This window comes from Phyllostomus discolor, chromosome 5 (assembly GCF_004126475.2).
Source record: "Phyllostomus discolor isolate MPI-MPIP mPhyDis1 chromosome 5, mPhyDis1.pri.v3, whole genome shotgun sequence".
NCBI classification, from domain to species: Eukaryota; Metazoa; Chordata; class Mammalia; order Chiroptera; family Phyllostomidae; genus Phyllostomus; species Phyllostomus discolor.
In genome coordinates, this window is record NC_040907.2 from 100,498,698 (window position 1) to 100,525,466 (window position 26,769).

Genomic DNA, 26,769 nt, shown 5'->3' on the forward strand with positions numbered 1-26,769 from the left:
GCTGCAATTTTGAGAAAGAAGAGTTAAGTAGGTGGAATCACAATACCTGACACTAAACTATACTACAAGGCCACTGTAATCAAAACAGCCTGGTACTGGCATAAAAACAGGCACATAGACCAATGGAACAGAACAGAGAGCCCAGAAATAAACCCAAGCCTCTATGGTCAATTAATATTTGACAAAGGAAGCAGCAACATAAAATGGAATAAAAATAGCCTCTTCAACAAATGGTGTTGGGAGAACTGGACAGCTACGTGCAAAAAAATGAAACTTGAGCACCAACTTACACCTTATACAAAAATAGATTCAAGGTGGATAAAAGCCTTAAATATAAAGCGTGACACCATTAAAGTCCTAAAAGAGAACGTAGGTAGGAAAATCTCAGATATTTCACGCAGAAACTTTTTCACTGACTTGTCTCCTAGAGCAAGGGACATAAAAGAAAGAATAAACAAATGGGACCTCATCAAAATTAAAAGCTTTTGCACAGCTAAGGAAAACAGTATCAAAATAAAAAGAGAACCAACTGTATGGGAAAACATATTTGCTAATGATACCTCAGACAAGGGTTTAATCTCCAAAATATATAAAGAACTTACACGACTCCACTCTAAGAAGACAAGTAACCCAATTAAAAAATGGGCAAAGGACTTGAACAGACACTTCGCCAAGGAGGACATACAGAAAATCCAAAGACACATGAAGTGATGCTCAATATCGCTAGCCATCAGAGAGATGCAGATTAAAACCACAATGAGATACCACTTCACACCAGTCAGAATGGCCATCAGAAACAAAGCAACAAACAACAAGTGTTGGAGAGGATGTGGAGAAAGGGGGTCCCTAGTGCACTGTTGGTGGGACTGCAGACTGGTACAACCACTATGGAAAGCAGTTTGGAACTTCCTCAGAAAACTAAAAATGGATCTGCCTTTTGACCCAGCAATTCCATTGCTGGGACTCTATCCTAAGAACACTAAAACACCAATACAAAAGAACCTTTGCACCCCGATGTTCATAGCAGCACAATTTACAGTAGCTAGGTGCTGGAAGCAACCTAGATGCTCGTCAGTAAATGAATGGATCAAAAAACTATGGTACATTTGCACAATGGAATTCTATGCAGCAGAAAGAAAGAAGGAGCTCATACCCTTTGCAACAGCATGGATGGAGCTGGAAAGCATTATGCTAAGTGAAACAAGCCAGGCAGTGAAAGACAAATACCACATGATATCACCTTTAACAGGAATCTAAACAACAAAACAAAACAAAAAAAACTAGCAAAATATAACCAAGGACACTGAAATAGGGGATAGTCTGACAGTGGCCAGAGGGGAGAGAAGAGGGAATTTCAGGGGGGAATGGGTAGGGATTACAGGAACAAATTTGGAGGACACATGGACAAAAACTAGGGGTGGGGGGTAATGGGGGGAAGGGGGAGGGGTGGGTGGGTGGGCTGGAATGGGAGTAGGGGGGAGAAAACTGTACTTGAACAATGATTAAAATAAAAAAAAGAATATGCTTTTTAAACTTTTCTTTTTTAGAATACTTCTGGGTTTTTGCCTCACTGTATTCTCAGTTTGCAAACTCCAAGGTCCTTGAATAAATCTTTATTATTTACTTCTAGCCAAAGCCTCCTGGCTGTTTTTTAGTTCATTCAACATGTTTATTTGCCATTAAATTAAGACCACATAAGTTGTTGATGGAATTAAAGAAATATTTAACATGCAGTTCATTCCCCTGGATACCATCTCTCCATAATTGGGGCTGATGGCTGTTGGCAGTGGTGAGAACAGCACTAGGTATTAGACTGGTGGAGTCAAACTGGACCTTGGTTCAGCAACCTCAGTACCTCAATTCTGACTAGGAAAGAATTCAGAGCCAACAATAAGAGAAAGTGTATTTTGAAAGTCACGTAGGGCCCTGGCTGGTGTGGCTCAGTGGATTGAGTGCCAGCCTATAAACCAAAGGGTCACTCACCAGTTTGATTCCCAGTATAGGGCACATGTCTGGGTTGAGGGCCAGGTCTGTTAGTTTGGAGTCGCTCAAGAAACCAGATGGACACAGTAAGCCAAGGAGCAAGGTTTATTAGAGGGAAATAAGAGAGAAAGTGGAGCCAAACTAGGGAGGTTGAGGAGCCACCCAAGGGAGGTTAAGACTTGCTCAGTTGTTCTTAGGGCAAGGCTTTTAAGTGCAAAATCCCCTGAAGGGTAGCTGGTTGGGGTGTCAGAGTCTGATTGGCTAGATCTGGTTGCTGGGTGCTGTTCCTGCTGACCATTGTTTTTTTTTTTTAATATTTTATTGATTATGCTATTACAGTTGTCTTATTACCCTCCCCATCATTCCCCTCCACCCTGCACACCCTCTCACACCCACATTCCCCCCTTTAGTTCATGTCCATGTGTCATAAGTTCTTTAGCTTCTACATTTCCCATACTATTCTTGCCCTCTCCCTGTCTATTTTCAACCTACCATCTATGCTACTTATTCTCCAAACCTTTCCCCCTCTCTTCTCCTCCCATGCCCCTGTTGCTAACCCTCTATGTGATCTCCATTTCTGTGGTTCTGTTCCTGTTCTAGTTGATTGCTTACTTTGTTCTTGTTTTAGGTGTGGTTGTTAATAATTGTGAGTTTGCTGTCATTTTACTGTACATGTTTTTATCCTTTTTCTTAGATAAGTCCCTTTATCATTTCATAAAATAAGGGCTTGGTGATGATGAACTCCTTTAACCTGACCTTATCTGAGAAGCACTTTGTCTGCCCTTCCATTCTAAATGAAAGCTTTGCTGGATAGAGCAATCTTGGATGTGGGTCCTTGTCTTTCATGACTTGGAATACTTCTTTCCAACCCCTTTTTGCCTGTAAGGTCTCTTTTGAGAGATCAGCTGACAGTCTGATGGAACTCCTTTGTAGGTTACTGTCCCCTTATCTCTTGCTGCTTCTAGGATTCTCTCCTTCATTTTTACCTTGGCTAATGTAATTATGATGTGCCTTGGTGTGTTTCTCATTGGGTCCAACTTGTTTGGGACTCTCTGAGCTTCCTGGACATCCTTGAAATCTATTTCCTTTGCCAGAATGGGGAAGTTCCCCTTTATTATTTGTTCAAATAACTTTTCCACTTGTTGCTCTTCCTCTTCCTCTTCTGGTATTCCCATGTGGGTGGGCTTGGGCATGTTCTAGGACCCTGTGGGTCTCTCCAACGAACTTTCCTGTGAGGCTGGGAGTATCTTCCTGTGCCTCAACCCCCACACGTGTTTTCAATCAGTGGCCTGAGGCTCTATTTTTTGGTGCTGAGACCCTGGGTTGCGAGCAGTGCTTTGCTTCACAATCGCTGCCTTGCTGGGCCTGCTGGTTGCCACCTGGTGCCCGGGGTCTTCCAGCTGCCTCCTGTGCACCCAGGGTCCGCCCCCTGTGGTCTTGTGTGCCTGGGATGCCTTAAGCGCCAGGTCCCTCCACTTTGTGCCGCGACCCCTCCACCCGGCTGCCCAACTCCGTCCCTCCTACCGGTCTGGATGAACATGTCTATTTTAACTCTTTGGTTGTCCCACTTGCATACAGCTCAATTTTCTGTCAGTTCTGGTTGTTATTCTGTTTCTAAATTGTTGTTGTCCCTATCTTGGTTGTGCAAGGAGGCATAGTGTATCTACCTATGCCTCCATCTTGGCTGGATGTCTGACCATTGTTCTTAATACATCTTGTCAGACCTCAGGTTAAAGCTGCATCCTGTTATGCCAGATAGGCTGACCCCAGACCCCAATCTTAGGCAGGCATCTGTTTGTCCTGGGTAGGGTCAGTAGGAAGTTTCCCAGGCAGGCATTTTCCCAGGCTATGGTTTCCCATGGTGTACTTTCCCACCTGGTGATTTTCCATTTCTTCTAGGTCTACCTAGGTCTGTCAAGGCCCTCAGTGGGGGATGTATGAGAAGCAATCACACATTGCTATTTCCTTCCTTCTGTTTCTCCCTCCTTTCTCCTCTTAAAAAACAAAAGAAAGTCACAGAGGTGAAAGGAGTGGTGGAAGATATGGACTTAGGAAACAAATTTCAGGGGCAAAAGAAAAGCTCTTGGAGCTTTACGAGAGAGAGAGAGAAAGAGAGAGAGAGAGAGAGAGAGAAGCAAAACATGCCTGGGGGTGGGGTGGGGTACAGGAAGGGCATGGGTATGCTCCTGGGAGGAAGAGGCCCTGGGCCTCCACCCTAAGGGTTTTTAAGGGTGGGGATTTTAGGGGAGGTTCCTTGGAAGAGGATCTCAGTGTAATATTTATCAGCTGTTCCAGGTGTGTCCTTTTAGGGTTGTGGCCTCTACTGACTGGTCAGTGCTAGGGCAGGGGGTCATTAGTCATTGTACCTGTCCTGAGGCAGCCATGATATTACTCCTCTGGTTTCGCTGCTTTTCTGCACCTGGAGCTGAAACACAACGGATGCCTAGATATGCTGGATGCAGGTCAGAACCTCATTGTCCTGGGGGCTTAATGCTTAAAGGCTATTCTCTGCAACCCTTGTTTGTTCGCCTTCTAAGGTGGTCTAACCACATGACCAGCAACATGCCAGGGAGGGAAGGTCAGTGGCGGGTCGAAACCACATAATCAGCAATATGAAAGGTCAGGGGGTCTGAATTGCATGCCCATTGATATATTAGGGAAGAAAAGATTACTCTGTGAGTGAGATCCTTGTTTTCTAAGTTTTTCCTGTTGTAGGCACCTGGGGTTTTTTGCCATGGTGACCTTCTGTGCCTAGCCTATCACCTTTGCTCTGCTCATGTCTGTCTAACTGCCATCACAATGCCACACAGAACTTCTGAGGGGTTACATTTTAAAAGCCCCTGCTGGGATGGGTAAAAAAGATTAAAGGATTTAGAAGTACAAATTAGCAGTTAAAAAATACTCAGAAGGATGTAAAGTACAGCATAGGAAATATAGTCAATAATATTATAACTTTGTATGGTGTCGCCTAGGTACTAGACTTGTCAGGAGGATCACTTTATAAGTTATATAAATATCTAACCACTATGCAGTACACCAGAAACTAATATTGTATGTCAATTGTGACTTAAAATTTAAAAAAATTATTTTAAAAAACTTTCTGCTAATATCAAGGGAGGATTTTGGTAATTTTCTTCTAACAGTCCTGAAGTGCTTACCGAGTAAAGGTCTACAGGTGTCTTTAACTTGAACTTTAGAAGATTGTCCTGCAGCTGTTCAAAGCCTGGCAGGTTCACACTGGATTCAGGCAGAGGAAAGAAAATTCATGCAGCCGTTAAGATGTCTGACATGCCTTTATTCCAGGGTGAGGTGATCTACATGTGTCGAAAGCCGCAAGTCACACTACAGGAAGACCCGACTCCCTTATATACAAAGTGCACAAAAAGCTGGCAAAATGCCAATATTGATCTTCAGTTATATAACAGAGCTTCATTCTCCTCATGCAGGCCCCTACTCAAGGTTATGTGAACCCTGATAAGTTATGTTTGCTAGGACAGCTGGGTGAGTCAGACTGACTGACTCAATTATTCCTACAAAAATGTAACAGAATCTTTGTTTTTATGATGCGCTGCGGTTTTGAAGTACTTTTTTCTCTGTATTGCCTGCTAAACTTTGAATTGGAGACAAGTGGAAAGATGTTTGCTTTGTTTTAGATATCAACATAATTTAATACTAGCTGTGATATTTGGGTAGATGGCTTTAAAGGCCAATACGGTGTCTGCATTATAAAAGGCCCCTTTAACCTTTCTTCCTGCAGGGTGCTGGTAGTCCAGGGTCTGGAGGCATAGTGCTCTTCCAGGTTTAAAGTTGCTGGTTTCCTCCCTGGGATTCTGTGGCTCCTTCTCCAGTGTCCCACCAGGGACAGCAGCAAGCTGCATGCCACCATATTCTTCAGCTGGACTGACCCTCTTTCTTCTATCTTACACTGATATTTCTTTTGAAAGTAATGATTGCATCTTTCCCACCTGCATTTCATTTAGAAAATTCTTTGCAGTTGTTAGCTTCTATACCCATCAAGATTAGATAATAATTATGTAATAATAGCTAACATTTATGGAACCTTATATGTGTCAAATGAAGTACTTTATTACTTAACTTAATTCTCACAATTCTAAAAGCAACATAATACCATTATTCTCATTTGTAGATGAGAAAACTGAAGCATAGGGAAATAACTTGAAACTCTCCTAAGGCCCAAGAAGCAATTGTGAATGTATAGAAAAATTTCCCTGTGTAAATTATGCTGGCCAGAATTATGAAAATGAGATAAAAAAGAACATGAATAACCTTGTTTAATTAGAGTCAGTAGTTAACTTATTTTGAGGGATAGGCCAAGTTCACAGTAACTCCCAGGAAAAAGGTTTTTTAAAATAAATAATTAATTAATTATTAAAATTCTTTTATTGTTGTTCAATTATGGTTGTCTTCATTTACTCCCCACCAACTCCCCCAACCCCAGCCAAACCCTCCTCTGTCCCTTTCTTCCACCCCCTCACTTGGTTTTGTCCATGTGTCCTTTATAGTTCTTCCTGAAAACCCTTCTCCCATTCCCCATTTATCCCATTCCACCTTGCCTCTGGTTACTATCAGATTGTTCTTAATTTCAGTGTCTCTGGTTATATTTTGCTTGCCTTTTTCTTTTGTTGATTATGTTCCGGTTTAAGGTGAAATCATAAGGTATTTGTCCCTCACCACCTGGCTTATTTCATTTAGCATAATGCTTTCCAGTTTCATCCATGCTGTTGTAAAGGGTAGGAGCTCCTTTCTTTCTGCTGTGTAGTATTCCATCGTGTAAATGTACCACAGTTTTCTGACCCACTCATTTACTGATGGGCACTTAGGTTGCTTCCAGCACTTGACTATTGTAAATAATGCTGCTATGAACATTGGGGTGCATAGGTTCTCCTCAATTAGTGTTTCAGGGTTCTTGGGATATAATCCCACCAGTGGAATTCCATTTTTAGTTTTCTGAGGAAATTCCATACTGTCTTCCATAGTGCCTGTACCAGTCTGCATTTCCACCAACAACATACTAGGGTTCCCTTTTCTCCACAACCTCCCCAGGACTTACTGTTTGTTGATTCATTAATGATGGCCATTCTGACTAGTGTAAAGTGGCATCTCATTGTGGTTTTAATTTGCATCTCTCTGATGACTACTGATGCTGAGCATCCTTTCCTATGTCTCCGGGCCCACTGTATATCCTCCTTGGAGAAGTGTCTGTTCAGGTCTTTTGCCCATTTTATAATTGGATTTTTTATCTTCCTGGAGTGGAGTCATGTGAGTTCTTTATATATTTTGGAGATCAAACCCTTGTCTGAGGTCATTGGCAAATGTGTTTTCCCATATAGTTGGTTCTCTTTTCATTTTACTGCTGTTTTCTTTAGCCATGCAGAGGCTTTTTAATTTGATGAGGTCCCATTTGTTTATTTTTCTTTATGTCCCTTGCTTTAAGGACCATATCAGTGAAGATATTGGTGCATGGAATGTCTGAAATTTTCCTGCTGATGTTTTCCTCTAGGACTTTTATGGTGTCAGGATGTATATTCAAGTCTTTTATCCACTTTGAATTTATTTTTGTGTATGGTGTAATTTGGTGATTGGGTTTCATTTTTTTACATGTAGCTGTCCAGCTCTCACAATACCTTTTGTTGAAGAGCCTATTTTTACCCCATTTTATGCTGCTGCCCTCTTTGGCAAATATTAATTGACCACAGAGACTTGGGTTTATTTCTGGGCTCTCTCTTCTGTTCCATTGATTGATATGCCTATTCTTATGCCAGTACAATGCTGTTTTGATTACAGTGGACTTGTAATATAGTTTGATATTAGGTATTGTGGTCCCTCCTACTTTGTTCTTTCTCAAAATTGCTGCAGCTATTCAGGGTTCTTTATGGTTCCATATAAGTTTTTGAAATGTTTGGTCTATATCTGTGAAATATGCCATTGGTACTTTAGTAGGTATTGCACTGAATGTATAAATTGCTTTGGGTAGTATGGACATTTTGATGATATCAATTCTTCTAATCCATGAACACATTATATGCTTCCATTTGTTTGTGTCTTCCTTATTTTCTTTTTTCAGTGTTGTATAGTTTTCTGAGTATAGGTCTTTTACATTCTTTGTTAGGTTTATTCCTAGGTACTTTATTTTTCTTGTTGCTATATCAAATGGGATTTTTCCCCTGATTCTGATATTTGGTTGTTGGTGTACAAAAATGCCTTTGATTTCTGAATATTGACTTTGTTTCTCACTGTTTTGCCTAATTTGCAGATTAGGTTGAGTAGTTTTTTGGTGGAATCTATAGGATTTCCTATGTACACTATCATGTCATCTGCAAACAGTGACAGTTTTTGCCTCTTCCTTTCCCACTTGGATACCTTTTATTTCTTTTTCTTGTCTGACTGCTGTGGTTAGGATTTCCAAAACTATGTGGAATAGGAGTGGTGAGAGCAGACATCCCTGTCCTGTTGCTGATCTTATTGGGAAAACTTTTAGTTTTGCCCATTGAGTATGATGTTGGCTATAGGTCTCTCATATATGGCCCTTATGTTGAGGAATGCTTTCTGTATTCCTACTTTTTTGAGTGTTTTAATCATAAATGGGTGCTGTACCTTATTAAATGATTTTTTCCGCATTTATTGATATGATCATGTGATTTTTGTCTTTGCTTTTGTTTATGTGATGTATTACATGTATTGATTTATGAATATTGTACCATCCTTGCATCCCTGAGATGAATCCCACTTAATCATGGTGTATGATCTTTTTAATATATTGTTGGATGCAGCTTGCCAATATTTTGTTGAGGATTTTAGCATCTATGTTCAGCAGCAAAATTGCCCTGTAGGTTTCTTTCTTTGTTATGTCTTTATCTATGACAGGTTTTGGGATTAGGATGATGCTGGCTTCATAAAAAGAGTTTGGGAGTCTTCCATCATTCTGAAGTTTTTGGAATAGTCTTTGAAGGATAGAGATTAGCTCTTCCTTAAATAATTTGTATAATTCCCCTGTGAAACCATCTGGTCCAGGGCTTTTGTGTGTTGGGGGTTTTTTGATTACTGCTTCAAATTTGTCAGCTGTTATTGGTCTGTTCAGGTTCTCTGCTTCTTCTTCATTCAGTTTTGAAAGATTATATTTTTCTAGAAATTTGTCCATTTCACCTAGATTTTCAAATTTCTTGACAAACAGTTCTTCATGGCAATTTTTTACAATCCTTTTATTTCTATGGTATGAGTTGTAATCTCTCCTCTTTCATTTCTGATTGTGTTAGGAAAAAAGTTTTAACTTCTCTCCTTTTTCCCTCTGCTTATCTCTCTGCTCTTTTTTTTTTTTAATAAAATGCTGACAAACTTCAGCTCCTCATGAGGTATTACGGCACTAGAACATGTAGCTGAGGACTCTTCTGACTCTCAAAATTGTAACATTTGTTGTATTTCTAGGTATTGCTGGTTCATAAAACACTTCAACATATATGGGAAGAACTAACAGGATTTTAGCTTTTCACTAGGAAAAGCAAGATGAGGTCTGTCCAGATGGCATCCAGTCATGTAATATAAAAAATTGAGACATTTATTGAAGAAGCTACAATATACAAGAAACATTGTACATGGGACAATGATGCCTCAATCCCTTTCAAAAGTAGACACCTTGGGACCCCAATTGCCATCAGCTGCCCTGTCATGTTTTCCTGAATCTCATCAATGGCCTGAAACCTCTTCTCTTTCAAAGATGATTTTAGTTTTGGAAAAATCCAGAAGTTGCAGGATGCCAAATCTGGGCTGTAGGAGGGCTGAGTCACCTGGATGATTTGATGTTTCGCCAAAAAACTCTGCATGAGACATGATGCATGAGCAGGTATGTTGTTGTGATGAAGGTGCCAATCACCAGTTGCCCATAGCTGCAGCCTCCTGAATCATCCAAATAGTTTCCTTGGAGGAATATTAAAGCTTAATGCAAAACTTGATGCAGATTTATTGCTCTTCTTGCTCATTCATTTTGAATGCACCAGCCACACAGTACCAGTGATCACTTAATGGCATCTACTGCCCCAAGACTACTACAGTGAAGTCATCATTGTTCACACATGTGCATTCCAATCCATTCTCCTTGGCTGCCAGATTACATCAATGTCACACAAACCATTCTCATTATATTGACAAACTTTTCCCAGACAGGCAAGTCACATTCAAAGTGACTGAGTAAATAGAGCAACAAATCTACATCAAACTTTGCATTAACCTTGAACACTTTTTTTGTGGAAACTATTCAGATGATTCACAAGGCTGCAGCTATGGGCAACTGGTGATTGGCAGATTAATCATGTGCATCCACTCATCTACTCATGCATCTACTCATGCATCATGTCTTGTGCAGAGTTTTTTGGTGAAACATCAAATCACCCAGGTGACTCAGACCTCTTATAGCCCAAGTTTGGTATCCTGTGACTTCTGGCTTTTCCCAAAACTAAAGTCACCTTTGAAAGGGAAGAGATTTCAGATCATCGATGAGATTCAGGGAAATATAATGGGGCAGCTGATGGCGATTGGAAGAACCGTGTGAGGTCTCAAGGTGCCTACTTTGAAGGGGACTGAGGTGTCATTGTCCTATGTACAATGTTCTTGTATCTTTAATAAATGTCTCTATTTTTCATATTACATGGCTGGAAACCTTCTGGACAGACCTCATACATCTTACCCATTCATTCTACACAAAGTAAATAGCTCATCTAGACTTCTGAAACTATCAGTTACCAAAGTGAATGATTTACTAGAAATTTTTTTAAAAGTCTGAGCAAGTTCCTGAATAAAGGGATGTCCTCCTTTTTAAACTGGGGATTCATGTGACTCTGGCACATCCTGTCTGGACCACTGAGGATAGAAGTGGAAGAAGGCAGAGCTCACTGATTCAGAGAAGGGTAAAGCTCATGTTACTGAGCAACTACAGACCAGTCCATTTTTTGTCCTGCATGAAGGCAGCCACTAGTCAGTTTATAATTTAGCCCCACAATAAAATAGACCCAGCTGGGAAGTTTGCTTTGTTAGTGCTTCCTCTTCAGTGTTACACTGTCGTATTCCACAACCACTTACATATTACTGTAGTTGGCAGAACAATGGCCCCTTCAAGAGGTCCACCTCCTTATCCCCAGAAGCTGTGAATACGTGATCTTATATGGCAAAGGAACTTTGTAGTTGTGACTAAATTAACGATTTTGAAATGGTAAGGTTAACTTGGATTATAATCCTCATACTGGAAAGAGGAAAGCAGAAGGGTGAGAGAGAAGAAAGTGTGGTGATGGAAGCAGAGTTGAAGCAATGTGGTTGCTGGCTTGGAAGCTAGAAGGGAGCTATGATCCAAGGAATATGGATGGACTCTGTAAGTTAGAAAAGGCAAGGAAACAGATTCCTTTATCAAGTCTGCACAAGGAACATAATCCTGCTGAAAACTTGTTTTTAGGACTTCTGACCTCAGAACAATAAGATCATAAATCTGTGTTTCTTAAATCAATAGGTTTGCAGTACTTTCGTACAGCATCTGTTGGAAACAAATATACCCGTGGACTTTGCATTATCTATCCCAATGTATTACCTTTCACTCTTTGACTTTGTAGCTCCTTATATAGATAGGGTGGAATCATTCCCTACTCTGGACTCTGGGTTAGGCATAAGACTTGTTTTGTCCAATAGGATGAGCTAGAAGTGACAGTGTGTCAGTTCTGAGGCTAGGCCTAAAGAAACTTTCTGTCATTTTTGTGTTTCTGTCATTGCCATGATGAAGGCCTGGGCTAGATGATTGATTTGAGGAGGGAGGAGTGACAATGGAGCAGAGTTATCCCAGTTCAAGTATTCCAGCAGACAAGCCCCAACCAAGCCACAACCAACTTAGCCTGACCTAGATCAGCTAGGACCCTAACTCACCACTGAATGGTGTTAGGGCAATATGTTACATAGCAGTAGCTAAGTGAATCAATGCCTTATAAACTAATGATGGCAACTTGGAAAGTAACGTTCCAAATATTTTTTTACATGACCTCATTGTAATGCTTGCTTCTGTTGAGTGAATGGCCCAGGCCATAACATTTTAGGTATTTCACATCTGGTTTGTCTCAATCCTATAGTCTCATCATACACAGTGCAATAACCAGGAACAGAGCAATCAGAACCTTTTCTACTACCCTGCCTTCCCTTCCCAAAGAGCTCACATTGTAGCAGTCTGTAAATCTTTTTTATTAGTTTGTTTATTGAAACTTAACATATAAGTTATATATATATATATATATATATATATATATATATATATAGAATTAGACAAAAAAATTGACAATTAAAACTTCATTGGCTATAGGCCACAGCTCTAACCTGGGTTATTATCTAAGTGTTTTTAAGTATAGCAAAAGAATATTTGTCTCCATACACAAAATCAGGGTGGAATCCAGCTTTGGTTAGTAATAATCATTATGGCCTCATTGATTTGAATTGCATGTGTAGGCTAATGTTTATTAGAGTAAACCTTTTTTTTGGACTTGTCTCCAAATTAGTAAATGACAAACAAATGTATTGACTCTCAACCTACCCTAACAATGGTAGGTTGAGAGTCAATAAAACATGATCTGATTCTGGCTGACCTCTGGCCCTAGAATTCAACAGCATGAACTGAGGGCACTCTCCTCGTCCCCGAACCAGGGTGGGCAGAGAAACAGCCACCCCTGCTCCTTTACTGAAAATAAATGTTGTTCCAAGGAGGCTGCAAACTATTATCATAGAAGTGAATGCTCCTCATGTGTGAAATCTTCACTCTAATTAAGGGGGAGACTTTCATCATCATTATCACAAGCAGGGGAAAGGGACACCCAGGATTTCAAGAGGAATTAAAAAGTGTAATTAAGTTTTGTTGTGATGTATTTGGCTTGCTGGTTATATCAAATAGGTTCTGACCGACAGCTGTATATGATGATATTAAATATTCATTATGATTCTATCACAGTATGTTCTACATTCATTGCTGGGAAATTGCTTACTGGCTTTAAACTTGACTGACTTCCTCCCCCAAAGCATTTTCTCAGTCGTGCAACTTGTAATAAAAAAAAACACATTGCTTTATAAGTGAGAGGCTGATTTTAATATAGTAATAACTACAGTGAGACCTGTCATTAGGAAGCTCAGCAGTGAGTACCACACTAACCCCCAGTGTGATCATTACCCTGGCTCAAAAGTTCTGGCAATGGCAGGTATAGTAAGAAAGTCTGCCAAGAAGAAGGCCAGCTTATTAACTTCATTTCTGAATGTATGCCAAACAATTGCAGTTACTGTGAAAACTCAAAATCTGAGGGTTTTTTAAAAATTTCTATTTTACATGATTACTCACACTGTATTCACTTCCATGGAACACCTCAAGGGGCTGGCATTTTCTATAGCTCCATTTTTTTTTTTCTCATTGAACCTTACTTTTCCTATGATTATAGAGTAACAGACTAACCTATCGTTTGCAGATGACAAACTGAATCCTAGGGAGGGTAAAGAAAATGGCTCAAGTTGGCACAATTAGAACCGAGTCCCTGGACTCCAAGCCCAGGCTCGCCCTGCACAGGGGGCTCCACTTTCCCTGACTGACTTACAAGGCCAGATCCTAAAACTCTCATACCATGTGGCTCATCTTGTAAGTCTCAAACACTCCAGAAATATGAGTTATACATGGCTGAACTCTTAGGAAGTCATCATTTCCCTTTCTAAGCAGAGTTGACCACTCATTTCTCTTTGAAGCAAAAGAGAATTGCACAACTTAAATGCAGCCCCCAAAAGGTCAAATCTGACTGAGAATGAGAATTGGAAGGCAATTAATATATAATAAAAAAACAATTAGGTTCCCAGGCCTAGGACCCATGCAGTGAGTGAAATTGACTACTGCACAGGTCTTCTTGATTGGATGAATGCATGTCTTGCATATCAGTGACATAAAACAGGCTACAGGGTGAGCTCTTCCATTAGTGACTAGAATGGCTGTAACAATATGATAATCTCAAGAACAGGCAAATTTATCCCAACGAAGCACTTATACTGAACCTGAAACAATGCAGGCAGTGGGGTGTCTGCATTTTGCAGTCATTTTACCAAACTTTTGAGCTGTTTTCTGCATGAGGATGACCCTTTCATCACTTGAGTGGGATGCCATCTTCCGCTCTCAGGACTTTCATTGCTTATTCTTAGAATCCCCTCACTCAGATTGTTTGATATCTCCTAGCAAAGTGGTTTGTGGGCATGTCTTCTGTCTCTCACTGGGTTGTAAACTCCTTAAACAGAGACCAGATCCTTCACCTTTGTCATCCCCATGTGTTTGGCTCATTTGAGTGCCCCCAAATATGCCTTGAATGAGTTAATGGCAAGAAGACTGGTTGGCTGAATAAATATTTTTTCAATCTGGTGAGGTGTAGATGGGTAGCTAGAAGTATCCTAGCTTTAATCTTTTATCTTTAGTTAGATTGGGAAAGACATCTCATTTCTTCTCTTTCCTTGGAACAGACTAAGGCAGGGGTTCCCAGCCACTCTAGGACACAGACTGGTACTGGTCCAGGTCTGCTAGGAACTGGGCCGTACAACAGGAGGTGAGCTTGAATGTGATGAGCTTGAATCACCCCAAAACCATACCACCAACACTGGTCCATGGAAGAATTGTCTTCCATGAAACCAGTCCCTGGTGCCAAAAATATTGGGGACTGCTGGCCTAAGGCATACCCTGGTGACATAGCACAAAAGGTCTTGATTCTTGGCAGTCTGTTGGCACTACCCACAGCTCCAGAGCCCTGATTAGATCCTTGGTATATGCCAAGAAGGACAGCCCACAGGCATGTACTTCAGGATGTAGTGGGTAGTTGCGAGACAGGTGGCATGACCCCAGCCCACTCCAGTATGTCTGCACACAAAGACTCCACAGCATCCAGCCGTTCAATTTGTACCAGTTTTGTAAGCAGCTCTGGGATGCTGTAGCCTGCTGTGCTGATACGATCAAAGAGCTGCAGGCCATCTGTCATGCCTCCAATCTCATCTCTTTTTAGTCCAAAGCTCTCCGCTAGGTGGCGCCATGTTTTCACAACAGCCTTCTCAGAGTTATAGGTGGAGCTGAGCATTCGGCTTGTCTTCTCAAGGCAGTCAAAGGGCAGCTCCGTGGGGCTGAGACCTGTGGGCACGAAGGGCCAGTCAGATGTTGCAGATGGCAGTTAACAGAAGTCCAATACGATTAAAATTGTTTTTAAAACCTTTTTTCTAAAAATTGTAAAATAAAACACAGATGCAGAAAACCACTCAAAATAAATATATAGTTTCAGATGAACAACACCCAGGACTTTGGCAGCCACATGAGAAGTCTCTCCATAAACCCAAATTCCACAACTGACTTTTCTCCTCCCAGGAAAATAACTACCATAACCATATTGACTTTTTTATTAATAGTAATCCACTAAAGACCATTTTCAGCAGTCACTAAAGCCTTCACTATAGGCTACCCTTAGTTGAGTAACTGCCTTACTTGGACCTGGGGGGTGGTCAAAGGCATAGAACCACTGTCCTTTTACGGGAATAGGAGTCTCTTTTGTGAGAGGTGCTCTCAAAGACAGCCCAAACTTTGTGTTATCTGAGCCAAGTCACTGCCAACTCAGTAGTTCTCAGATTTTGCTATACATTAGACTCACCTAGAAGTACTTAAAAATTGATACGTTTCCACTTTTGGAAGATAGACTAAGCATATTTTTCCAGGTAAGTGGAGCTAAAACCACTGGCGCTATGGCTAAAGCAAACACAAGAGGACACTGGAGTGTGGAGAAAAAATACTGCTCAGGACCTCAGGACTGGAGCAATGATGTAATGATGAGTTCCCTGGGTTTTCTTTTGCCTCATCATCCAAAACATGGAGCTGAAGAGTTCAGGAATCCAAATTCCCACAATAACAAAAATAGCTCCAACAAAAGCTTGTTCTCTCTAATTAAAGCGCTATGAAAATAGAAACTTAGTAAGAAGAAAATGTTTAGACAATAATTCTTTATTAAAGCCAAACACCACAGAAAAATTGGGGTATTACCATCACCAAGGTCAACAAAAGCTGAATGAGAAGCCTGGGTATTTACCTTCAGTAGGCTGTAACATTGCGCCAGGGTGGTGTCAGGCAAGTAGGAAGCCTGGACTTTCTTATTATCAGCTGAAAATAAGCCTCCCATAGTCAATGGAGACCACTTGGAGAAACAGATTCCCACCCTCCAACCATCAATAAAAGGAAGCCAATGGTTGGATGTCAACGAAAGCTGAGTTGGAACTTGAACATCTACCTGCATCTGCCTTTAATAAGGTGGCACCAACCACTTCCTCTGCCACATAGGCATCACAGGAATCCTGCTACATAGAAGGCTTTAAAAAGATCCAGAGTTTCATAACATGAAACTGTCCAGGTTTCAATAGAAACTCACTCTTTATACCCAGAACCAGAAATATCACAAAACAAATGAAAAAAGACAATCAATAGATGCCAACACTAACATAAAATATGTTAAAATCATCTGACAAAGATTTTAAAGAAGCCATAATAAAAATGCTTCAGCAGTAATTTCAAATATGCTTGAAACAAATGAAGTTGAAAGCCTGCACTGGCCAGTGAGGCTCAGTTGGTTGGGCATCAGCCTTCAAAGTGAAAGGTCACCAGTTCAATTCCCAGTCAGAGCATGTGACTGGCTTGTGGGTTTGGTCCCTGATCAGGGTGCATGCTAGAGGCAACCGATTAATGAATGTTTCTCTCTCATGTCAATGTTTCTTTCCCTCTCCTTCTGCCTCCCTTTCCCTCTCTGTAAAAAAAGAAAACAAAAATCAAAGCCTTAGAAAATAATAGAGAATATGAAGAAGAACCAAATAGAAATGTTAGAACTGAAAAATATAATAACCAATATGAAAAACTCATTAGATGTGATCAATGGAAGAATAAAGATAGAGGAAAGAATTAGTGAGCAGAACAATAGAACAGAAATCACTGAATCTGAACAATAGAAATAAAATAAACTGAAAAACACAGAGCCCCAGGGACCTGTTAGTGTACAACAAAAGATCTCACATTTGTTTCATGGAGTCCTAGAAGGAGAGGAAAAAGAAAGTGGGGCTGAAAAAAAATGGCTGAAAACTTCCCAAACTTGGAAGGAAATAAAAATATGCAGCTTCAAAAAGCTGAGAAAACTCTAAACAGGATGAACTCAAGGCAAATCATATCAAGACACATCATAAATGAAGCTCTGAAAACTAAAGACAAGAAAGTCTTAAATACAGCCAGAGAAAAACAATAGCTTATCTATAGGGAAAAAGCAATTGGAATGACAGTGGGTTTCTGATCAGAAACCAGTCAGTGGAAATGGCATAGTGCTTTCCAGTGCTGAAAAAAAGAACTGTCAACCCAGTATCCCATACCCAGTGAAAATATATTTCAGAAATGAAGGGGAACTGAAGACATTCTCAAGAAAGAAAAACTAAGAGAATTTGTCACTAGCAAATCTACCCTAAAAGAGTGACTAAAGGAAGTCTCTAAACAAAAAGGAAATGATAAAAGAATAAATCTTGGAACATGAGAAAAGAACACAGTAAACAAAATTTTGGTAAATATAATAGGCTTTCTATTCTTTTTAAATTTATGAATTATTATTGTCAGATGATGAAACTGATGTGGTTCTAAGTACATGTAGAGGAAATATATAAGACAACTATAAGCAGGAAGGACATAGGGAGGTAAAGTTTATGTACTTCATTCAAGCTAGTAAAATAATGACACCAGTACACTGAGATGTTATGTCTATACAATACCTAGAGAAACTACTACAATAGATGTGGAAAAAGATTCATTCAAAACACATCAAGTGCATTACTCAAAAAAAAAAATCAAAATGGACTTATAAAGTATATTTAAGTGATCCAAAGAAAAGCAGGAAAAAGAAAGCATAGAAATAAAAAATAGATTAAACACACAGTAAACATAAAATAGCAGCCTTAAACAGTAGCATATCAATAGCTACATTAAGTCTAAAAAGTTTAAATTCCAATTAGAAGACAGAGCTTGGCAGAGTGAATTTTAAAAATGATGCAGTTACATGCTGTGTACAAGAAACTCATGTCAAATATAATGACATGAGTTTGAAATGATGACATGATTGGTTGAAAGTAAAATAACGGGAAAAGATACATTATGTGAACATTAATAAGAGGAAAGCAGAATTGGCTATCACATCAGATAAAGCATACTTCAGAACAAAGAAATAAACAGAGATAGAGATGGATATTATATAATAATAAAAGGCTCTATTCACTAAGAAGGCATAGCAATTCTAAATGTGTATGCATCAAACAACAGAGCTCCAAAATATATGAAAAAAAAAAAACCCTGACAGAACTGAAAGAATAAATATAAACCCACAATTGTTGGTGGAGACTTCAAACTCTCTCCCTTGGTAGTTGATAGAGCAATTAGAATGAAATCAGCAAGAATATAGAATACAACAACACCATTAACCAAAAGAATGCAATCAACAATTATAGAATACTCCACCCAACAACAACATAATATACATCCTTTCAAGTGCATGCCTTATACTTCAATGAAAGAATTTAAAAGAATTCAAATTGTATGCACAGCACATTCTCCTATCACAATGGAATCAAACAACAAAATAACAGAAAGATACTATAATAGGAATATCTTCACATGCTTGTAAACTAAACAACACACTTTTTGGGGTTGGGGGGCAGAGATCAAATTTGGTTCATTATGTGTGTTTCTCCATGGAGTTAATGCATTTAAAGACATGGTTTATTTTTCAAATAAAGAAATGCAGTTTTCAGAGACCATCATTGGGTTTCTGCCAGCTTCCTTGACTTTCCTTTCTAAGAAAATTGGCTTGTATGTGGGGATGGAAGGAGGAAAGTTGTGGGATCCTCATCTCTCTGGGAGGATCTGGGACCAAAGGCAATTGGTGCTCCCCATGTTAGGAAGAGTCACTGACAGTTGATTCCTGATTTGTATCCTGCCTTCCTTGGTGAGGAGAACTACTGGCACTGGGAGTAACTCCACAGAGGGGACCTCCCACTGCATTCTGGGAGCTATGCTATTCTGCTGGCTTCTGTCTTGAATCACTGTTAATACATTAGGTGTGGTATGAGGACTAAATAACATGCTTTTAAATGATCCATGAATCAAAGAAGAAATCTCAAAGGATATATTTTAAGTAATTGAAAATGAAAATACAACATATCAAAAATTATAGGACATTACCTAAAGCAATATAAGAGCATATTTCTATCAAAAATACATATGTTACAAAAGGGGGAAATCTCAAATTAGTAATCTAAGTTCCTGTCTCAAACACCTAGAAAAAGATTAGTAAAATGTACCCAAAGTAAACAAAAGGAAAAATATAATAAAGATAAGAGCACTAAACAATGAAGTTGAGAAAAGAAAAACCAGAGGTAAACCTGAAAAGAGCCAGCCAGTTCTTTGAAAAGATCAACAATATGGACCAATCTCTAGTAAGATTGACAAAGAAAAATAATAAAGAAATAAGACACAAATTACCACTATCAAGCAATTAAGAAGGGAATATCACTACATATCCTGCAGACATTAAAAAGATAATAAGGGAATACTATAAGCAACAACTAACACAACTCACCCAATATGAAGTAGATCATTTGAATAGTCTTATCACTGTTAAAGAAATGGAGCCTATTTGTAGTTTTAAAAATCAACAACATCCCCCTACTCCAAGAAAAATATATAAGCCCACATAGTTCCAATGGAGAATGCCACCAAAGTTCAAAGAATTAACACAAATTCCACATAAAATCTGGAAAATATTAAAGGAGTAAACATTCCCCAGCTTATCCTGCAGAGCTAGTATTAACTTGACACCAAAACCATGTAAACACAGTAAAAAAAAAAACCCCACTACAGATCAATATCCTTCATGAATATAGCTGCAAAATTCTCAACAAAATATTAACCAATAGAATTCAACAACGCATTAAAAAAATTATGCTGATAACAAATGGGCTTTATTCCAGGGAAGCAAGGCTGGTTCAGTATTTTAAAAATAATGTAGCCCTGTCTGGTGTGTCTCAGTGGATTGAGCACTGGCCTGCAAACCAAAGGGTCACTGGGTCTATTCCCAGTCAGGTGTGTGCCTGGGTTTGCCAGCTAGGTCCCTGGTTGGGGGTGTACGAGAAGCAACTGATCAATGTTTCTCTTGCTCATTGATGTTTCTCTCTCTCTCTTTCTCTCTCCCTTTCACCTCTCTGAAAATAAATAAATAAAATATTTTAAAAAATAATGTAATCTATTCATAAAAGTGATGTAAGTCACCTACAAAAAAGCCCTAAGCTAACATTATATTTAATGGTGAAAACTGAATGCTTTCCCTTCAAGATCAGGAACAAGGCAAGGATATCTGCTCTCATCACTCTTATTCAACATAGTGCTGTTATAACCAGTCCAGTGAGGTAAGATGGCAGCATAGGTAAACACAGCTCATCTCCTCACACAACCACAGGAAAATTGCAACAAAAATATAGATCTCTCCAATCCCTCCATCATTCAGAATTGTCAGAAAATAAAGCTGTATGGGTCTGACAACTAAGGAATTAAAGTAAGCACCTTCATCCAGGTGGGTAGGAGGCATGGAGGGGTGGAGGCATGGAGATGCAGAACTGGCTGATCCCAAACCCACGTGTGGAGGATGTAAAATGGAGGGATATCTCAGGAGTGATGGATCCCAGCCCCACTTCAGGCTACCCAGCTCACGTTTCCAGTTCCAGAAATATAGTCGCCATAACTTCTGGCTATAAAAACCAGTGGGGGTTGGGTCAGCAGAAGAAATTACAGGATTCTCAGGCCTCTCCTCTAAAAGGGCCTGGCAGGCCACATGGATTTACTCAGACTCACTCCCTCTGGGCTCCAGCAACAGGGCAGCAGCTTAAGGGCACCAGTGGCATATGGGGAGGAACTGAAGTATTGCCATCAGGGTGAGAGCTGGGGGCAACTTCCTCCCAGACAGAACTGTAGACAGTGTCAATTGTACCTATGCTGAGCCTTCCCCGACACAGAGCCACAGAGTGGGGACACCATATCTGAATCTCCATTGACCAGGCTTACATGGTAAGCCCTGCCCTGATTATTACCTAAGGGTCCTCCCCATTCAACTTAGGGGCTCACACAAGCAACCCTCCCACCCTGGTAACAGTGGCCTTTCCATATGAAAGGCTGGGCTAGGCACAAACTTCATTCAGACCTTCCTAATCTGTTCAAACAAGAAATAGCTGAGCCCAGCACCTGTACCACTTGCTGAATGGCCCCAAGCCTGGCATTGGCAGTAGCCATCTGCAGATCACTTTATAGCTTTTGCCAAGGAGCCCCAACAGAACACAGACTGAGGCTGAACTTGGGCTACACCACCCAGGAAACCCCAGAGCCTGAACACCTAGCAGCCAGCTATAGACCACATCAGAGCACCATCCAACCACCACCACAAGCCACAGAGGGTGGTGGTTGCCGGCCAGGGGTCACAGCCAGTCCTACCAGTTGTATAGACAGGATAGACAGGGTAAATCTCTCCCATTGACCTGCTGACAGCAATCAAGACTCATCTAGGGACTTCCGGCAAGATGGAGGAATAGGTGGACGCACCGTACCTCCTCGTACAACCAAGATTAGAAAACCAATAATTTACAACAATAATTTACTATCAGAATAACACCCAGATCCGGCAGAGGATTTATCTGAATGGAAGTCAGGCAGCCAAGAAGTTGAAGTAGACGCGTTCATCCGGACTGGTAGGGGACTATGAGCCGGCTCGGGTCGGTGGCGTGCGGAGGTCGGGGGAAGGTTTGGCGCGAAATCGGCGCAAAAGCCATCGGGCGCGTAAGAAGGCAGCGGTGATCCCTGAGTACGCAAGCTGCGGCTGGCAGACCCAGAGGGGCAGCGATTGTGGACCAGGGCAGAACTCGCAGCCCGGAAGCCCAGACAAGTGTCTGAGTCCAGGGGAACGGAACTACCGCCATTGTTTTCTCCCGCCCCGCTCCGCTCCCACCCCACCCCCACATATAACATCACAATCTAAGCGACTGGGGTGCCCAGCCCCGGTGAGCACCTAAGGCTCTGCCCCCCACCGTAACAAGAGCAACCAGACCGGAAAAAAAAAAAAAAGGAGAGATAGGGGAAAAAAAAAATATATGTTTTCAACAGAGCAGATCAGTCCCCCAGGACTCATCCTTTTGAGCGACCAAGAATTAGCCAGTCTATCAGATGCGCAGTTCAAAACACTGGTGATCAGAAAGCTCACAGAACTGGTGGATTTTGGACGAAATCTAGATGAAAGAATGCAAATTACCATAAAACAGATGCAGGAAGACACGCGGAGGAGAGCCAATAGTGAAAGGAAGGAATATGAGTCTCAAAACAATACAGTGGACCAGAAGGAAGATAGAATCAACCAAGCAGGAAAGCATGATGAAATAAGAATTCAAAAAATTGAGGAAAAGATTAAGAGCATCCAAGACACCTTTAAACGTTCCAATATCCGAATTATAGGGGTACTAGAATCGGAAGGGGAAAAGCAACAGATTGAGCACGTATTTGAACAAATAATAAAGGAGAACTTCCCCAATCTGGCAAAGGGAACAGTCTTCCAAGAAATCCAAGAAGCTCAGAGAACCCCAAAGAAGTTGGACCCAAGAAGAAACACACCAAGGCACATCATCATTACATTAGCCAAGGTAAAAACGAAGGAGAGAATCCTAGAAGCAGCAAGAGGTAAGGGGACAGTCACCTACAAAGGAGTTCCCATCAGACTGTCAGCTGATTTCTCCAAAGAGACCTTACAGGCAAGAAGGGGCTGGAAAGAAGTATTCCAAGTCATGAAAGACAAGGACCTACATCCCAGATTGCTCTATCCAGCAAAGCTCTCATTTAGAATGGAAGGGCAGATAAAGTGCTTCTCAGATAAGGTCAAGTTAAAGGAGTTCATCATCACCAAGCCCTTATTTTATGAAATGCTAAAGGGACTTATCTAAGAAAAGAAGATAAAGAAAAGACATGTATAGTAAAAGGACAGCAAACTCACAAATATCAACAACCACACCTAAAGCAAAACCAAAAGAAACTAAATAAACAATTAGAACAGGAACAGAACCACAGAAATGGAGGGCACATGGAGGGTTAGCAGCAGGGGGGTGGGAGGAGGAGAGAGGGGGAAAAGGTACAGAGAATAAGTAGCATAGAATGTAGGTTGAAAATAGATAGGGGGAGGGCAAGAATAGTACGGGAAATGTAGAAACTAAAGAACTCATAAGTATGACACATGGACATGAACTAAAGGGGGAAATGTGGCTGGGAGGGGGGTACAAGGGGGAGGGGAGAGAAGGGGGGAAATGGGACAACTGTAATAGCATAATCAATAAAATATATTAAAAAAAAACTCATCTAGAAGAGGAGGGAGTACTCAACCTACATGGAGGGAGCACCTCAAGTACACAGCTTGGGAGATAGCAGAAGCTGTGCCATAGCACTCTACAGGACACCTACTACATTAGGCCATGCTACTAAGACACGGAGTCAAAGCAACTCTACTTACTACATAGAAACAAACACAGGGAGGCTGTCAAAATGAGGAGACAAAGAAATATGGGCCAAATGAAAGAACAGAACAAAAGTCCAGAAAAAGAACTAAACAAAATGGAAATAAGAAATCTATTAGATGCAGACTTCAAAACACTGGTTATGAGGATGCTCAAGGAACTCAGTGGGTACTTCAACAGCATAAAAAAGACCAAGGCAGAAATGAAGGATATTCCATGTTTTTGCCATATAAAATACACACCCACATTTTTTGGCCCAAACTTTCAGGATAAAAATCTTTCATTTTAATTTTCAATTCAATTATTTATTTATTTATATTCAGATACTTGGTTTTTGCATTATAAAGGAATTTTAGCATTTATTTCTCAACATATTGTATGAGAAATTTTATGTGACAAATAATTACAAAACACAGGAACAGATACAAGGTGTTTCAGGTTCTACCCATGTATAATGAGCATCTTTATTTTTCTCTCAAAAATCTGGGCAAAAAGTGCACATTATACATGGCAAAATATGGTACAGAATGAAATAAAAAACAATTTACAGGGAATCAACAGTGCAGTGGATGAAGCCAAGAATCAAATTAATTGTTGATAACATAAGAAAAAAAAAGACATCCCATCAGTACAATAAAAAGGAAAAAGAATGCAAAATATTGGAGATAGTGTAAGGAGCCTTTGGGACAACATCAAATGTTCCAACATTTGCCTGATGGGGGTGCCAGAAGGAGAACAGAAAGAGCAAGAAATTGGAAACCTATTTGAAAAAAATAATAAAAGAAAACTTCCCTAATTTGGTGAAGGAAATACACATGCAAGTCCAGGAAGCTCAGACAATCCTAAAGAAGATGGATGTAAAGAGGACCACACCCACACAAATAATAATTAAAATGCCAAAGGTTAAACATAAAGAGAGAATCTTAAAAGCAGCCAAAGAAAAGCAGATAAATTACCTACAAAGAAGTTACCATAAGACTGTTATTTGAGGACTTCCGGCCAAAATGGTGGCATAGGTAGACACACCGTGCCTCCTCGCACAATCAAGATAGAGACAACAATTTAGAAACAGAATAACAACCAGGACTGACAGAAAATTGATCTGAATAGAAGTTGGACAATCAAGAAATTAAAATAGACCCATGTGTTCATCCAGACTGGTAGGAGGGGCGGTGTCGGGCAGCTGGGTGTGGAGATCAGAGAGCATGGGGGCCAGGCATAAAAGGCATCCAGGGTGTGCAAGACCACAGCGGGTGGACCTTGAGCGCACAAGAGGCAGCTGGCAGACCCTTGCCAAGGGTGGCAACTGGCAGACCCAGCGAGGCGGCGATTGTGAAGCAAAGCACTGAGCGCAACCCAGGATCCCAGTGCTGGGAAACAGAGCCTTGGGGCACTGATTGAAAACACCTGTGGGGGTTGAGGTGCAGGGAGAGATTCCCAGACTCACAGGAGAGGTCCTTGGAGGGTCCCACAGTGTGTACAAGCCCACCCACATGGGAACTGGCACCAGAGGGGACCAGTTTGCTCGGAGGAAGCAACAGAAGGGCCTGAGGTCCCATGGAGAGCAGAGCAAGCACCATTGTTCCCTCTCAGACCCCACTCCCACATACAACGTCACAATCCAGCGACTGGGGTGCCCTGCCCTGGTGAACACCTAAGGCTCTGCCCCCCATACGTAACAGATGTGACCAGACCAAAGGGGGGGGGGGGAGATGGCTCAAAAAGAATTGAAAGCTCTGCAACTAGTTTTTTTTAAGTGACCAAGAGATAGCCAACCTACCAGATGCATAGTTCAAAACACTGGTGATCAGGATGCTCACAGAATTGGTTGATTTTGGTTGAAAATTAGATGAAAAAAATGAAGGCTATGCTAAGTGAAATAAAGGAAAATGTACAGAGAACCAATAGTTATGGGAAGGAAACTGGGACTCAAATCAATGGAGTGGAACAGAAAGGAGAAAGAAACAACCAAACAGAAAAGAATGAAGAAATAAGAATTTTAAAAAATGAGGAGAGGCTTAGGAACCTCCAGGGCATCTTTAAATGATCCAACATCCGAATTATAGGGGTACCAGAAGGAGAAGAGGAAGAACAAGAACTTGAAAACTGATTTGAACAAATAATGAAGGAGAACTTCCCCATTCTGGCAAAGGAAATAGACTTCCAGGAAGTCCAGGAAGCTCAGAGAGTCCCAAAGAAGTTGGACCCAAGGAGGAACACACCAAGGCACATCATAATTACATTAGCCAAGGTAAAAATGAAGAAGAGAATCCTAGAAGCAGCAAGAGACAAGGAGACTGTAACATACAAAGGAGTTCCCATCAGACTATCAGCTGATTTCCCAAAAGAGACCTTACAGGCAAGAAGGGGCTGGAAAGAAGTATTCCAAGTCATGACAGGCAAGGACCTACATCACAGATGGCTCTATCCAGCAAAGCTTTCATTAGCATGGAAGGTCAGATAAAGTGCTTTTCAGATAAGGTCAAGTTAAAGGAGTTCATCATCACCAAGCCCTTATTTTATGAAATGTTAAAGGGACTTACCTAAGAAAAAGAAGATAAAAAAGCATGTATAGCAAAATAGCAGCAAACTCACAATTATTAACAACCACACCTAAAACAAAAACAAAAAGAAACTAAGCAAACACCTAGAACAGGATCAGAACTACAGAAATGGAGATCACATGGAGGGGTATCAACAGGGGAGTGGGAAGAGGAGGGGGGAAGGTACAGAGAATAAGTAGCATAGGTGGTAGGTAGAAAATAGACAGGGGGAGGGCAAGAATAGTATGGGAAATGTAGAAGCTAAAGAACTTATGACACATGGACATGAACTAAAGGGGGGCAATATGGGTGTGAGAGGTGTGCAGGGTGAAGGGGAGGGGAGGGGGACTGGGACAACTGTAATAGCATAATCAATAAAATATATTTAAAAAATTTAAAAAAAGACTGTTACCTGATTTCTCAAAAGAAACTTTGCAGGCAAGAAGGGATTGGCAAGAAGTATTCAAAGGGATAGAAAACAACAACCTGCAACCTAGATTACCATATTCACAAAGGTATCATGTAGATTCGAAGGGCAGATAGTGTTTCCCAGCTAAGGTAAAGCTGAAGAGGTAAAGGTTCACCATCACCAAACCATTATTAT

At 40.7% G+C, this 26,769-nt stretch overlaps 1 protein-coding gene across 2 annotated transcripts in view; it reads right to left on the reverse strand.

The window, feature by feature from the left end:
- Positions 1–13,323: 13,323 nt before the first annotated feature.
- Positions 13,324–26,769, reverse strand: part of EDAR (ectodysplasin A receptor) — a 41,219-nt gene continuing 27,773 nt past the window's right edge. For both annotated transcript variants that reach the window (XM_028513266.2, XM_036026637.1), the window contains exon 11: positions 13,324–15,154. In XM_028513266.2, coding sequence (XP_028369067.2) covers positions 14,832–15,154 — 323 coding nt within the window. In that variant the 3' untranslated portion in view covers positions 13,324–14,831. The remainder of the gene's footprint in view (positions 15,155–26,769) is intronic.